The sequence below is a fragment of the Podarcis cretensis genome, assembly GCF_951804945.1.
Source record: "Podarcis cretensis genome assembly, chromosome: 14".
Taxonomy (NCBI): domain Eukaryota; kingdom Metazoa; phylum Chordata; class Lepidosauria; order Squamata; family Lacertidae; genus Podarcis; species Podarcis cretensis.
In genome coordinates this window covers 31,823,564-31,839,175 of record NC_137183.1, presented here as the reverse complement: position 1 = coordinate 31,839,175, position 15,612 = coordinate 31,823,564, and the positions used below count along the sequence as shown (strand labels likewise).

The 15,612-nt window shown below is 49.7% G+C and overlaps 1 protein-coding gene across 4 annotated transcripts in view; it reads right to left on the bottom strand.

Moving 5' to 3' along the window:
- CASKIN1 (CASK interacting protein 1) overlaps nucleotides 1-13,675 on the bottom strand; it is a 117,493-nt gene extending 103,818 nt beyond the window's left edge. For 2 of the 4 annotated variants that reach the window (XM_079952743.1, XM_079952744.1), the window contains exon 1: nucleotides 13,441-13,675. In XM_079952743.1, the coding sequence (XP_079808869.1) occupies nucleotides 13,441-13,534 (94 nt within the window). In that variant the 5' untranslated portion in view covers nucleotides 13,535-13,675. The remainder of the gene's footprint in view (nucleotides 1-13,440) is intronic. The other 2 variants (XM_079952745.1, XM_079952746.1) reach the window with 2 other exon arrangements.
- Nucleotides 13,676-15,612: the final 1,937 nt, after the last annotated feature.

Genomic DNA, 15,612 nt, shown 5'->3' with positions numbered 1-15,612 from the left:
TGTGCTGTATCGCAGCATCTGTGTCGCGCTTTTATGAACAAACTGGATCCCAAAGGAATAGAGAGTTTGGCATCTGCATATTTATAAGCCCCTGCATTATTCAGCTAGGCAAATGAAATGGCTTTGAAGAGTGAAAGTGGGTGGTGGGATGCAACCTGTCTCCATCATTGGAAACAGCCCCTCTTGACCCCTTGGCTGCATCCATCCATCCCACATTCACACACAAACACCCCTCAAAAGCTGGAAGAAGTCAAGCTGCACAAGAAATCGAGAGATCATAATTCAAGGGAGCCGTTCAGTCAGCAGCAGCAGGTGTCCAGTGCAATCGATGGAAACCTCAAATGCAAAAAGGTCACAAAGACATCAAAACCCATCATGCAGTGCTCCTCGGCTGCCCACTCAAATCTATTTTGACTCTTTCCATAGCCTGAAACTCAAAGGCAGGTTTTATGGGATTTCCAGACAGACTCTGTCCTTCCGTTCAGACCCAGACCTGCTTGCCTTCCCTTGGGTTTCCGCATCACCAGCCCTCTGGCCATGCCCAGGGAAGGTTTTTTTAGCTACCTTGAGCATCTTCCACTCCAAACAGCAGCCACTTATTCCTAGGAGAGCTTCAGCAGTTAACCCTCGCCTGCCCTATTTCCAATGCCCCTTCAGAAGCGGTTAAGGCACTGCCGTTCATAGCTCTATCCTCATGCTGTGAAGGGAAGGAATGACTCTCATCTTCACCTATGGCATGGAAGACAGCACAGAGACAGTGTGCAACATTTTCATGGAATCACAGAATTGTAGAGTTGGAGGAGATCCCACTTAGGCAAAGCTCTTCCTCAAAATTTGACCGATTGATTCAACTCCAGCCTGAGCGTTTGCTGCACTGTGAATGCTGTTTGGTCCCGAGAGATGCATTATTTTTACTGAGCATGTGAATTTCACACCCTGTTATTAGGAACGTGGCCCCTGCCTTATAATGAGCCACACCACTGGTCCATCAAGCTCAGTGTTGGACACACTTACCGGCAACAGTTCTCCAGAATGTCCTAGTCTTACCTGGAGATACATGCCAGGAATTGAACCTGGGACCTTCTGTATAAAAGGTAGATACCCTACCACTGAGCTAGGGGCCCACAGACTGCCCACAAGTGACGCAGCTTTTGAAAAGGCCCCAGCCATTTCTCTCTGGGTAGCAGAGCCCATTGAGTTTTCAAGGGGCGACAAGCAATGATGTCCCAACATCGTAAGATACAGAAACCAACATCATCCTGGCAATGAAGATGCCTTGCCCTCCTCTCTCAAACAAACTCTCTCCATAAGTGCTGAGTGTATTCACTACTGGATCTGAACATTCATCTTGCATGGAGAAAACGAGTGAACTCTGCACATGCTCTGCACATGGCCCACCTAGTCCAGCATCCTGTTCTCACAGAGGTCAACCAGATGCCCCAATGGGATAGGAAACCCGCAAGCAGGATCCAAGCACAAGAGCCCTCTCCCCTCCTGTGGTTTCCAACAACTGGTATTCAGAAGCATCACTGCCTTTGACCATGGATGCATTGCATAACCATCACGGCTAGTAGCCACTCCATGAAACCGTCCAAAGGTTGGTGACCACCACTGCCTCTTGTGGCAGTAAGTTCCATAGTTTAACAATGCGCTGTGTGAAGAACGACTTCCATTTCTCTATCCCGATGGGAACAACCTGGCTGTATAAATGGTAGGTTTGGCTAGGAACAGATAAGTGGCACGGTGGGGAGAAAACCTGCACCAGGAAGCATTGCTGCAAACTGGCAAAGCCTTCTGTAAATGGTGGCACCTGTGCTCTCACCTTCTAACAAGATCGCACCGTCCTACAGTCCTCCAGGAAATCTGAGCACGCCAGCTCTTGCAAGTGAGGCTGGCAGATTAGCGCAAACACTTCCAACTTGATTAAGGGGCCTTTCCGCCTGAGCATCTGAGCTTGGCAGGAGCAGACTTTGTGGGGTCTGTGCCTGCAGGGTCCTGGGCCCACGCTTTCCTCCCCGCTAGGAACCCGACACACCTTTACAATGTGCGCGCACACAAACGCCTCTCTTTAAACCTCTCTTTTCCAGTAGGAACAAGAAACATTGTTTGAGAGAGCTTTAACATTCAAACACAATAACAAGGAATAATCGCCCCGATGTAAGGACAGGCTCCTGCTGCAGCTATCATGGCTAAGCTGCTTTGGGGAGCTTTAAAGAGATTGTTGGGAGCTTTAAGACAATTAAAGGGGAAGAATCAAGCAGCACGACTAACAAGGAGAGCACTTCATGGCAAAGCAGTGGCGGGGGGGGGGGGGCAGCACCTGTCTGCCCACCCCATAAAAACATACAAAGAATTCTGCCAGGTCATTCCAAAGGCATGCCCTGTAGCTTGGAACTTTTTTCCAACTGGAGGGCCACATTCCCGCTTAGGAAACCTTTTAGGAGCCACTACCAACTCTCCATCCTCCATCCAGGTAAACTACAGCCATCATCACAGACCAGGGACACATTCCAGGCAGTCACAGATACAAGAATCTGCTGGTTTCATTTCCTCTCTGTTTCCCGTTCTTCCAATCTTTACTTCAGTCTGCATTTTTTTTGTTTTAGGAAAAAAGGTGTCGGTGCCCAACATGAAGTTATTATACAGAAAATGCCACATTTTAACTGGGGGCAGGGGGAGAGAAGGTGCTGGTACTGCGTACCCTTGAGTCACCCCAGAAAAGAAGCACTAACACCATACATTTTCGTAGGTTACTTTCACTAATATACGCATTTACATGCACATTTTACCCTAGTACAGTGCGTCCCAATTTTCCCCCTCCCATGGACCACTTGAAAATTGCTGGGGGTCTTAACAGACCACCTAACGACTTTTCTGTCCATTGCAGCAATTGTATTGCTCTGTGCTAGACAATGGATAGTTTTTAATTGCATTTTAATTGCTTCTTTCATTTTCTTCTAGATTGTGTTTTCTTGTACAGTGGTACCTCGGGTTACATACGCTTCAGGTTACAGACTCCGGTAACCCAGAAATAGTACCTCGGGTTAAGAACTTTGCTTCAGGATGAGAACAGAAATCGTGCTCCGGCAGGGCAGTGGCAGTAGGAGGCCCCATTAGCTAAAGTGGTGCTTCAGGTTAAGAACAGTTTCAGGTTAAGAACAGACCTCCAGAACGAATTAAGTACTTAACCCGAGCTACCGCTGTACTGCAATTTGCATTCCGTGGAATTCAAACTGTAATACATGAGAATACAACATAAGAAAGGAAAGAAGCAATAAAAATGCAATTACAAATCAACATGAATATCTATTGTGGATCACCTGAATGAAGCTCATTGGCTGCTGGGGGCCCACAGTCCAAAATTTTGGAACAGCTGCCCTAGAATAGGCCCTCTTTTTTGCACACCTTCCTTGGCTAGAGAGCTGCACTGCAAAATTCAGAGAAGTGTAAATTTCAAAGGATGGTTGTGTTCAGCTGATAGAGCATTAGACTCTTAATCTCAGGGACGGGGTCAAGTGTTCCAGCCCCAGATTCTGCAAAAAGATTCCTGCATTGCAGGAGATTGAACTAGATGACACTTGTGGTCCCTTCCAGCTCTATGAATCTGTGTTCCGGTTCTCATACTGTTTTAAATGAGTGTGAATTAGGTCATTTTGCCTTTAAATGCAATATGAATCTTCCTGCTGCTGACATGCCACCATGGCGCAATTTCTGTTCTCATCCTGAAGTAAAGTTCTGAACCCAAGGTACTATTTCTGGGTTAACGGAGTCTGTAACCTGAAGCGTCTGTAACCCGAGGTACCACTGTACTTCTAAGAAACAGCGAGTGATTCTTCCGGCCTTTCCCAGGTCCTACCAGTGACAGTGAAAGAACAAAGCTCCCACGGCAGACTGGAAGAGACAGAGGCCATCCCCAGAGAACACTCTCTGACCATGAAAATATCATCCATTTACACATGCAGCTATGTCAAGCGCAGCGTTAGCTGGGCATGTAAACACAGATGACCACAGGGGGAGGGCTGTAGCTCAGCCACAAAGCATCTGCTTTGCATGCAGAAAGTCCTGAGTTCAAACCCTGGCATCTCCAGGTAGGGCTGGGAGGGACTCCTGCCTGAAACCCTGGAGAGCTACTGCCAGTCAGTGCACTCTCAGCAGTGTACAGTGAATTAAAAGCACAATTAAAACCCACACCCTGCCGCCAAAGTATCATGGGAACTGTAGCTTACCCCACACTACCCTTTTTTTAAAAAAGTTCTTTTTTATTGAATTTCCTTTACAACCAACAAAAATATCAAAACCCATACATAGAGAGCGAAAAAATTAAAGAGGCACCAAAAATAAAGAAAAGACAAAACAAAAAAGACAGAAAAACAGATATGCATGACAAAAACCATTTCAAACATACAAGCTGACTTCCTTCCCTGCTGGATTCGGTTTTCTTAATTAAAAAACTCCGTTTTCTGCAGCTGGTATTGTTACTGGATTGTACATCGTAAGTTTTATAACAGACCTGCTATAGTTGTTAAGTTTCTATGATTTCCTTCTATATATGCCATAAATTTATTCCAGTCGCCAATAAACTTTGTATTTTTTTGGTTTCTAATTTTTTGTGTCATTTTTGCTAATTCAACAAATTCAAATAATTTAGATTGCCACTCCCTCACCCTTGGAATATTTGTACTTTTCCAATTTTGTGCAATTAGTATTCTGGCTGCTGCTGTCGAATATTGAAACAAGGTTTTGTCTTCTTTTCTGATTTCATCCCCAATAATTCCTAATAGAAAGGCTTCTGGTCTTTTAGGAAAGGTGTATTTAAATATTTTTTTTAACTCATTATAAATTAAGTCCCAAAATTTCTTCACTTCCTCACACGTCCACCACATATGAAGGAAGTTACCCTCTTTTATTCTACATTTCCAGCAGGCCTTGTTTCCTGTTTTGTACATCTTTCCTAATTTTACTGGCGTTATATACCACCTATATATCATCTTTTCTAAATTTTCTCTAATTGTAACACTCGCCGTAAATTTTATCCCATTATTCCATAATTTTGACCATTTTTCATATTCTATATTATATCCCAGGTCCATCGCCCATTTTATCATAACATCCTTAACTTCCTCATCTTTAGTGTCCCATTCCAATAATATGTCATACATTTTAGATAGTAACTTAATTTTGCTTTCAATTATTTCTATTTGCCCCACACTACCCTTGATGGCTCCCAGGATTCTTGGGATGTGTGTGCTTTAAATATATGATGTGTAGGCAGACAGTAATGTGGAAATTCATAAATTCCCAAATTTTTGATACTGGGGTGGGATGGGGGAACCTGTGTACTTCTGATCCCCCCCCCAACCCTGAGTGCATTTTGTAATCAACCTTCATAAGATTTTGGACAGCTACCTTACATGTCACAATCTCTTCCTAATGCGGAGATTATCAGCGATGTGGTGGGTGGAGTGGGAACCATTGTATTATTACCCAGTTATATGAATTAGCAAGGTTTGCAATCTGAAGATGAAAAAATCTGCTGAGTATCTAGTTCAAGGGGAGAAAGCTTTCCCAAAAGAAAAATCGTCAATACCTGCAAGGTATGTGTACGATAATGAGGCCCTTTATTGTAAATAAGAATAATCATTTCCACACATTTCCAATCCCCAAACAGATCATTTCTGAACAGTGCGTCTGCGCCTCATGGTAAGCTGTGGTTAAAGGTTTATTATGCATGAACAGAGTGCCCTGCTTTGCTCCACCCTGCTAGAGTGGGAGAAACAAACCACGGCCCTTGGCTTTGCACTGCGTCCAAACTGGGGACTGTGGTTTTTTTATCTGAAGCCAGAGTTTGTTCTTGGTGTTTCTGCGGGAAGCAACCCACAACCCCAGTGTTATGTCAGGGATCTTTGTCCATCGTTCCCACTTGCTAGCAGCAGAGGGATCACCTCTTCACAGGAAACTTTTAACTATGACTTAGCACAAGGATGGGAAATCTGTAGCCCTCCTGAGGCTGTTGGACTCCCAAAGTTCACCATTCTGGACCACTGGCCAGGGTGGCAGGAGCTGATAGGAGCCAGGACTCCAACAGAACCAGTGCAGCATAGTGGTTAGTGTATCGGACTAGGGCCTGGGAGGCCAGGGTTCGAATCCCCACTCAGCCATACAGCTTACTGGTTGACCTTGGGTCAACCACTGCTTCTCCGCCTAACCTACCTTACAGGGTAGTTGTGGGGTTTAAAAAAGGAGGTAGAGAACCCTTCATGCCACCTTGAACTCCTTGGAGGTGGGGTATAAATGCAATCAATAATATACAAACAAACAAACAGCATCTTTAGGGTCACAGGCTCCCCACCCTTGAAGTTACCATGATGTACAACTGCAGCTAACTAGGTCCTGAATCTCACCCCCGTGTCCTGGCACAGAGACCCTGCAGCTGTGGCTTCGGAGCAGTCAATCAGTTGGTTGCCAGTGGCTAAATCATGATCACTTCCAGGCAGGGGAAATTTACCAGGCCTGGTTCTTATTTATTTTCCTGCAGGCTGCAAATGACTAACACAGGGTTACACCAGCCAGAAGCTGAGTAAGAGAACCTGGAGGCCAGCGCTTCTGGTCAACTTATTTGCAAGGCTGAACTTCCCAAGACAGGAGCAGCCACCATGGTGATGCCCCTCCTCAGATGTTGCTGGACTCTGGCCCCCTCCAGTGCGGTGGTGAGTTTTTTGCAGGTGTTTTCTGCAACATGACATTGGTGCAATAATAGTGCATTAGGGGTGCATTTCTGCTGGTTTGGCCTCGTATCATTCTGCTTTGTCAGTTGTTCTGAGAAGCTTCCCTCGCATCATTGCTGTCCAGAGGGGTCCACTTTCAGAAGAACTCAAAGCCTCGCCATGTCTGTGAGCTGAAAAGTTACAGGGTGTCAGCGGGAAGTTGCAGGACATGTGCAGATCGTACATGAAGTGGTGTGGCCTCTGTGAAACTTTTGCAGGTACAAGGGGTGTTAAAAACAGGGTCACAGAATCATAGAATACAACTCTACGCAGAACTGTAGCTCCACAAAAACAATTGTAGAGTTGGAAGGGACCCAAAGGGTCATCCAATCCACCCTCTAAGCACCTTAATGCCATCATGAGCTCAAATGAGCATGAATGCACAATAAGGACATCTAGTGGGGCCCTTTGAACTCTTCAACCCAAGCCAGTATGACTAATAATCAGAGATTACTGGAGCAGTGTTAGAAACTCAAATAGGCATCAAATGGCTCATTAAACCAAGGTTACAGTCTCCAAAACAGAATGTCTAGTTGCCGTTTTTGGGTAAGCCCGCTCTAAAGTCTTATTTTTCAAATAATAATAATTTTATTATTTATAACCCCCACCCATCTGGCTGGGTTGCCTGGCTGTGACTGATTCTCAGTTAAGCATCTGGCTAGTTCTAATGATTCCCTTGAGCTAGTTTAAAAGTTTAGAGAACTTAAGGAAGAAAAGTCACTTGATCCAAGGAGAGTCCACACATATATATTGCCCTATTCTGACCTCTTTTTATTAATGCTCTTGCTCAGGCTGCACAGAAAAAAAAACATTTTGATTCCAGAAATGAAATCCAATTGTGCAGAGAGAATATACCTGATAGATTCTGCAGGATGTGTTGCTAGCATGTGGTTCTCCCAGGATGCACCTCCAGATGGCAGAGATGTCAGGTGCCATCCTGATGCCCAGGTATCTTCATTTGGAAGCAAGTGGTCAATAGCCAGGTGCAAAATACACCTGGTGAATTTCAAACGCTGTACTGGAGTTGGAGTCCAACACAATCTGAAGGACACCGTGCTAGTTACTACTGTACAGAAGGCTGACATGGCTGGATCAGGCCAATGAGGGCGAACCTAATCCTGCATTCTGTTTTGACAGTGACCAACCCCTGACAGCCAATGTGGTGTAGTGGTTAGAGTGTTGGACTAGGGCCCCAGAGAGCAGGGTTCAAATCCCCACTCGGCCACAAAGCTCACCTAGTGACCTTGGGCCAGTCGCTGCCTTCTCTCATCCTCACCTACCTCACAGGGTTGTTGTGGGGATTAAGTTAGGAAGCAGAGAACCACGTGCACTGCCTTGAGCTCCCAGGAGAAAAGGTGGGGTATAAAGGCAAAAAAATGAAATAAACCAATGAGAAGCCTCAATGAAGGACCTGAGCTCAACCACAGTGCTCTCCACTGATACTCAGCAACTGGTGCTCAGAGGCACACTGCTACCAACAGTGGAGGGAGAACGTAAGCAACATGGCTGGTAGCCACTGGCAGCCTCATTCGCCTCCATGAATTTCTCCAGTCCTCTCTTAAAGTCATCCCAGTCACCTTGAGCAGACTCACATATTTCTTCTCACCACGACGGCTGCCTTCCGACAAGTGCGATTAGCCCCAAGCACCATCTCAAACTTGGAACCGCAGAGGTGGACAGAGGTCATCTTGGTAGCTGCATGGCTGATCTCTCCACCTGGCCCAGGTAAACTTTGGCTGGAAAGGGGGAAGCAGGGAGCTGTTTGGCCACAGGGTGTGGCAGAACCAGCAGGGGTGCCTCAGCCCCACAGCAGCCCAACCGGGACATCCCTGTCACCCCTTCTAACTCATAGCAACGCAAGAAGCTGCTTTATATACAGAGTCAGATTCTTGGTGCATCTAGCTCAGTATTGCCTACAATGGCAGGCAGCAGCTCTCTGGGTTTCAGGCAGGAGTCTTTTCCCAGCCCTCCCTGGAAGTTATGGAGACTGAACCTGAGATCTTCAGTGGATGCTCTGCCACTCAGCTAGGACCCTTCCCCAAATCTGGAAGGGAAGCAGAGAGTGCTCAAAACTAACCAGGCACCAACTGCATTCTGCAACAGGCAACCAGCCTTTGGTGAGGAAGCGGACATGTCTGGTTGCCAGGTTTGGCAACTAACCAGTGGCGTAGCGTGGGTTGTCAGCACCCGGGGCAAGGCAAGTAATTTGCGCCCCCTAACCCGTGGATTTGCGCCCCCTAACCCGTGGATTTGCCCTAACCCCAGATGTTGCGCCCGGTGCGGTCGGCCCCCCCTGCACCCCCCACGCTACGCCACTGCAACTAACATCTCCATCCAGCTGGCTGGCACCGCTGCCATGCCAAACCAGTCAGCTGGCTTGCGGGACAGCACGGCATTGAAACAATCGCCACTTCTGGTGCCGTGCTGCTGCACGAATCAGTGGGTCTGCAGGGCAGCACGGCACCAAAAGACACACATATTTTGGCGCTTTGTGAGCCAACCGATTCATGCAGCAGCACAACCCCAGCTCCTCTCTCGGTGCTGTGCCTACGCATTCCGTTATGGCGACTGAAACCTTGGCGTAAGGTGCCATCTGGCTCCTAGCTTTTATATCTCAGTTTCTACCACTGGGAGCAGACTATAGTCCCTGACCTTAAAAGTAGGCAAAAAAGCAAAGTCAGCCATCGATGGGAGAAGGATCCCACTGGCCACAAAGCTTGGTTTGACTACCAATTCTAGACAAAAACTGTGGCACTTAAGGCTGACTCCAAATCACAGGCTCTGAATTGCTCTCAACAACAGCAATAGCAATAATAATAATAATGGTACAAGCTTATTCTGCCTTCAGGATTATGATAAGACCTAACACCCAGCTAGAACAACGTCAGTGAAACTTGGGGGGGGGGCATCATAAAACAGAACCAGCTTCGCCTTTTCTGCAGTCTGGGGTCACTGACCCACAGCAGCCCTGACCATATCCAGCTAAGAGTCTGGGGGTGGAGATGGCTCCCACTGAATAGCCTAGGACAGTAGTACCTAGATAAAATATTTAATGGGTTGGGGGCAGAAGAGAGACCTCTTCATCTCCACATGAGGCCTGAGTATCTGGGCATCTACCCAACTCCCATCTCCTGCTTATTGCCCACACAAATGAGAGGATAGGCCTCCCCATTTTTCCAACAATGGTTTTCAGAGCAACCACCAAGAGCCCTTTCACCTGACTTTGTCACTGACCTCATGTTCTGAGGTTAGTGGATGAGTATGCAGTGACAGGATCCAAGAGAAGGGCCTTTTCAGTAGTGGCTCCACATCTGAAAAATGCTCTTCCTACTGCAGTCTATCTAACCACTTTTTTTTTTTTTTAAGGAAACAGTTGACTCCTTCTAGCAGGCTTTTGGATGAGGATATCTGTGACCAAAATAGCATACAAATAACTTGACACTACTGCTTATTAAAGGGACGCGGGTGGCACCGTGGGTTAAACCACAGAGCCTAGGACTTGCCGATCAGAAGGTCGGTGGTTTGAATCCCCGTGACGGGGTGAGCTCCCATTGCTCGGTCCCTGCTCCTGCCCACCTAGCAGTTCGGAAGCACGTCAAAGTGCAAGTAGATAAATAGGTACGCTCCGGCGGGAAGGTAAATGGCGTTTCCGTGCGCTGCTGTGGTTCGCCAGAAGTGGCTTAGTCATTCTGGCCACATGACCCGGGAGCTGTACGCCGGCTCCCTCGGCCAATAAAGCGAGATGAGCGCCACAACCCCAGAGTCGGTCATGACTGGACCTAATGGCCAGGGGTCCCTTTACCTTTACTGCTTATTATGAATTGTATTTATATCATTATTTATATCTTATTTCTTTTGAGTGTGTATTTTACTGATATTATGTTACGCACAGACATTGCGTTGTTTAATATGTTGCAAACTGCCCTGCAGCTTTTTGACAAAGTGGTATATATATTTCTTATATGAATAGAATAAGGGGCTTTGGGCAATCCCAGTCCCTCAAAAGACAGACCCCAGAAATCTCTCATGCATTCTGTCCCTAAAAGCATTCCCCCAGCTGCTACAGGATCGCTTCATTCAAAATAAATACATAGGTTTCAAGTGGGGCAGAGCGGCTATTATTAGGTAGCGCCAGAGATGAGAAACCCTCTTGGACAGGGGTTGCAGTCGAAGGATTTCCAATTTGGAGGCAGAACTTCCAGGAAGCGCAGGTCGGTGCATTCCTGTGTGCGAGCGTGAAGAAGCCCAACTCAAGGCTGCATCACCTGCAATCACGCCCAGGTCTCAGAGGCGAGAAGTGTTTGTCCAAAGGCCAAGAAAGCTGCAGGAACTCAGCATTTCTGCAAAGTCCTGGCATTGGGCAATTGACGCTGCAACATGCACACACCCATTAGCTGGGAAGCACAGCAGGCTGCACAAAGCAGATTTTCCCCATCTCTCACACAAACACAGTGGGCTCAGCCTCAACGAGATGGTGGGGTGAACAAACCCCCTTTGAGTGCCACGCATGCAAGAAAAGCAGTATACAAATAAAAGGACAGACTTCTGAACTTCTGCTGTCGACCACGGCAAGAATCAGGTAATGTAAGGAAGGGAATCCCTTGTAAGGGGAACAAGATCCTGAATCCCATGGTGATCTGCCTGGAAAGCAAACCCCAGACCCATTTGCGGCAGAGACCTTTTCAGGGGCACCAACCCAGCCAGCGGCGTAGCGTGGGTTGTCAGCACCCGGGGCAAGGCAAGTAATTTGCGCCCCCTAACCCGGGGCAAGGCAAGTAATTTGCGCCCGCTAACCCGTGGATTTGCACCCCCTAACCCGTGGATTTGCGCCCCATAACCCTAACCCCCAGATGTTGCGCCCGGTGCGGCCGGCCCCCCCTGCACCCCCCACGCTACGCCACTGCCATCCGCATGTCACTCTGCTTTTATCAGTTGTTCTGCGATTGTCCCCCAATGTTATTGCATTATTGCCATCCAGAGGGGCACTCTTGCGCTATAGCGCAACCAAAGTAGAATGACACACCACTCGGGAACACTTGTGGCATGAAAACTTACAAGATTTAAGCAGGAAAGCGCAGGACATGCACCACTGGGAAATGGAAGCAGTCTGACCGCTGTGAAACTTCTGCAATTGCAAACTGTTCTAAAAAGAGGACGACGTCTAACCACCCTGAGCACAAAACATGACAAATGCACAACTAATAGGATGTCTGGAGGGGCAACAAGTCTCCAGATTCCCAGGCCTCAGACTTCCCAGCCTATTTTCAATGCAAGGCTCAAATGCTCCATACATCACAGAGTATTGACCGGGAATCCGCACACACATCCGAGGACCAGCCAGATGGAGTTCCTCCCACATGCTTTCAGATGGAGTGGAAATCTGATACCTCTTCTAGAAATTGAGCACCAATCTGATCCCAGTTTCCCCTAGCTAAGATGTCACAGGCAGCTCAAAAATCAGTTCCTTCTCCGCAAAAATAAAATAAAATCCAGCCATCCTTGCACGCAGCTACAGGAAAGCATTTCAGAAAGGACTGGCCAAGCCAGCTATAACAGGTGAAAAATTACGGCCACACAGCTCCCCTTAGAGCCAGACCTAGCCCAGAAAGGGCCGCTCGTTCCAGGCCAAGGAGGGAAGGATGCCCACATCCCCTTGCCAGTCTGACACTTCTCAAAGTGCAGAAGGGAAGCCACAGCGGGCACCTCTTATCTGGAGAGCGGGCAGCAAGCAGCGTACTACAACCCAGGGATGGGTATGGCGCCAGAGGCACTACACACGGCCTTGGCACTCAGGCGCCAGCTCCCTCGAGGCACTCGGAACCACTTTGCCCTCGCAGAGCGCTTCAGCCTCCCTTAATCCACTTGGTGCCAGCGCCAAGGCAATTCTCTGCTATGTCGCTGATATCAAATAGAAAATGCAACCTGGGGCAACAGCCACTGGCTAACAGGAGAGGAGCTCGTCTCTCACTCAGTTGCACTCGAGAGTTCAAACCCAGCAGGAGAGACACCCCAGTGGCTAAGCGTGGCACCTTCCTTGCCACCCCCCCCCATGCCAGTTTGCCATGTGAGTGGGCAGGTGGGTGTGGAGCAGTAATGTGTGGCGAGGCGAGTAACGCTGAATTTCATCTCGCCTCCCTCCCCCCACAAAAAACACACACATCACCAGCGTAAAGCCTGTTTACATGGGCCAGCTGAGAGTCACTCGGGGTGGCACTGTGGAATGCCACAACATCCAGCCTTGTTTAGGCAAATGCCCCTTCCCCCAGCAGCTCTGGACACCCCCTCCTCCGGGGGGGGGGGAGATGGGCTCAGAGCCAACTAAAACCCCAATGCCAGCCTGCAATAAGGGAATGAGCAGGAACCACCCTGGCTGGGTGTGGGTGAATATCTGGGGGGGGGTCACTGGCGGGAGGAGGGGCAGCATAATGCAGAAGAGCAACAGCAGCCCCCTCCGCCCCACCCTCTGCAAAGAGGTTCCTGATGCCATCTGGGGAAGGGATCCTTCCCCTAGACTCCCTCCCCCCACCCACCCCAGGAGCTGGGCATCCATCCAGGCAGAAGGCGCGCTCTGGGTTGCATCCCATTCCTATTTTTATTCTTTCAAAGGCCAGGTGGGGGAAGAGGAATTAAATCGAGGAATTAATTGGGGGGGGGGAGGATAGCGCTGGTCACTCACTGGCTTTGCCCGGCTTGGGCCTCTGCAGCAGCTTCTGCACCGCCCCGATGTCCTCCGCCTTCACCGCCTGCATCAGCTCCTGGTCTTTGCCCATGGCGACCGCGGGGAGACCGGCCCCCGGGGGCGCGGAGGGCCGGAGGGCGAGGGGCGCTCAGAGCCCGCGCATCCCCGCCGGCTCGGATCGGGTCCCGGGCGGGCGCGGAGGTGGGGTGTCGCCTTCTCCTCCTCCTGCGGCGGCGGCTGCAGATGCTGCGCGCAATGGAGACGCGCGGCGGTAGCAGCGGCGGCCGGAGCGCAGCGCCTGGCGGGCGGGCGGGGACCGGGCTCGGCTGCTTTGCGGCGGCGCCGCGGCGGCTAGCGCTGCCCGGCTGCGCTGGGGCTCCTCCCGGCTCCGGCTCCGGCTCGGGCTGTTGCCGCCGCCTCCTTCTCCCCTGGTGGCGGCAGCGGCGAGCCCTCCATGGTCCGGGCGCGCTGGAGCTGCAAACGCGACGCGACGCCTCGCCGCGCTCTGCTCCTGCTGCTGCTGCAGCCGCCGCCGCCGCCGCCGCTCCGGAAGGAAGGCGGATCCCGCCGCAGCCTCGCCTGGGCGGGGGGCCGAGGGCGGGGGGCATCCGGGCGGAGCCCCCACCTCTGCTTCCCGGCTTCCCTCCCGCCTCTTCTCCGCCGAGGAAGCTCGATGTGGTTGCCGCCGTCGCCGCCGCTGGGGTGGTGGAGGGGAAGGGGAAGAGCAGCGGCGCAGAGCGAGAGGGTCTCTGAGCGCGTGCAGAATGCCCGGCCTGGAAGGACGGGAAAGACTCTCAGCCTCGAAGGCCTTTTCGGGGACGTTTTGAGAAAGAACAGAGGGCAGCCAAGCATGTGCAGAGAGTCTCGAAGGACTGGGGTCCCCTCTCTTTCGTTCGCCCCAAAGCACTTGGGCTAAAGTGGGGTTATCGACGCAGAGCTTGAAATGTCTTGCCCAGTGCCAGGGGTGGTAGTTTCTGAGCATAAGCAGAGGACGTTCTTGAACCCGCAGCAAAATTAAAGGGCACCTGTAGGAGGCGGTATTTGGTCTTGCAGGAGGAGTTTGCAGCAGGTTACTTAGGGAGAAGGAAAGGCTTCTGCTGTCGTTTTGTTTGTTATTTTAATGCTGGTCATTTCTTTATTGGCTAAATTTATATACTGACTTTCTTCCAAGTTGCTCACGGAAGGGGAGCTGATTCCTTCCCTCTGACCTGCCCCTGATCTTCACCACAACCCTGTGAGGCAGATCAGATAACAATTGACCCAACCAGTGGGGAACCTGAGCCATTAATCAACACTCCACCACCCTGGCTCTCATTGCCTGCACTGAAAGAGATTCAGGGGCTTACGCTCTTGCCACTCCTCCTGGCTCAGATCACGGACCGCTCCTCAGTTTTGTGAGGCTCCCACAAGGTGTGGACAGAGGCTGTTCCTTTCTTTCACAGGGGACAAAACGGCTCAGTTATTATCCCCATTTCACAGATGGATTGCCACGGCCAAGAGTGCATGGAAGACTTGGCGAAGGCTTCTCCATCGAGCTCTGGGCCTGAGACGTTGGTGGAAAGAACAAGGCCTCCCTTTTCTCCTCTGGCATGGGAAGGAGGCTTCTAGAAGAGGTATCCGGCCAAGCCACCCACCCACTCTCAGATCTTGACAGCTGCTTTGGCTTGGCACCAGCTCTGGCATTTGAACCCACTACTGTGTAGGTAGCCAGCAGAGGGCCTGGAAGGAAGGCTTTGATCAGGATATCCTTCCGGGGGCTGGCAGTGGCTGAAGCTTATCTATAAATAAAAAATGCAGGTTTTGCACAAAGCCAGCCCTGCTCAGTCAGTACTGCAAAATCTGACTCTGGGGCAGCCATTGTCAACCTGGTGCCCTCCAGATGTTTTGCACCCAGCAGGATGCCAGGGCTGATGAGAGGGCAGTTGTGCTGGCTGGGGCTGATGGGATTTGTATGATGTCAGAATCAGGGCTTTTGTGCCCTGCCCTGCAGAACTCCCTTCCGCTGCAATTCAGACAAGTGCTTGTCTCTGTTGTCTTCTCTGCTAATTTTTTTCCCCCTCTTTCAACAAAGAAGGGGATTAGCAAGTTTTGTCCTGGTTTAGTCTATTGTTATTACAACTTTTTTAAAGTTTTAAATTACGTATTGTTAGTTTTTCCTAATAATTTTAT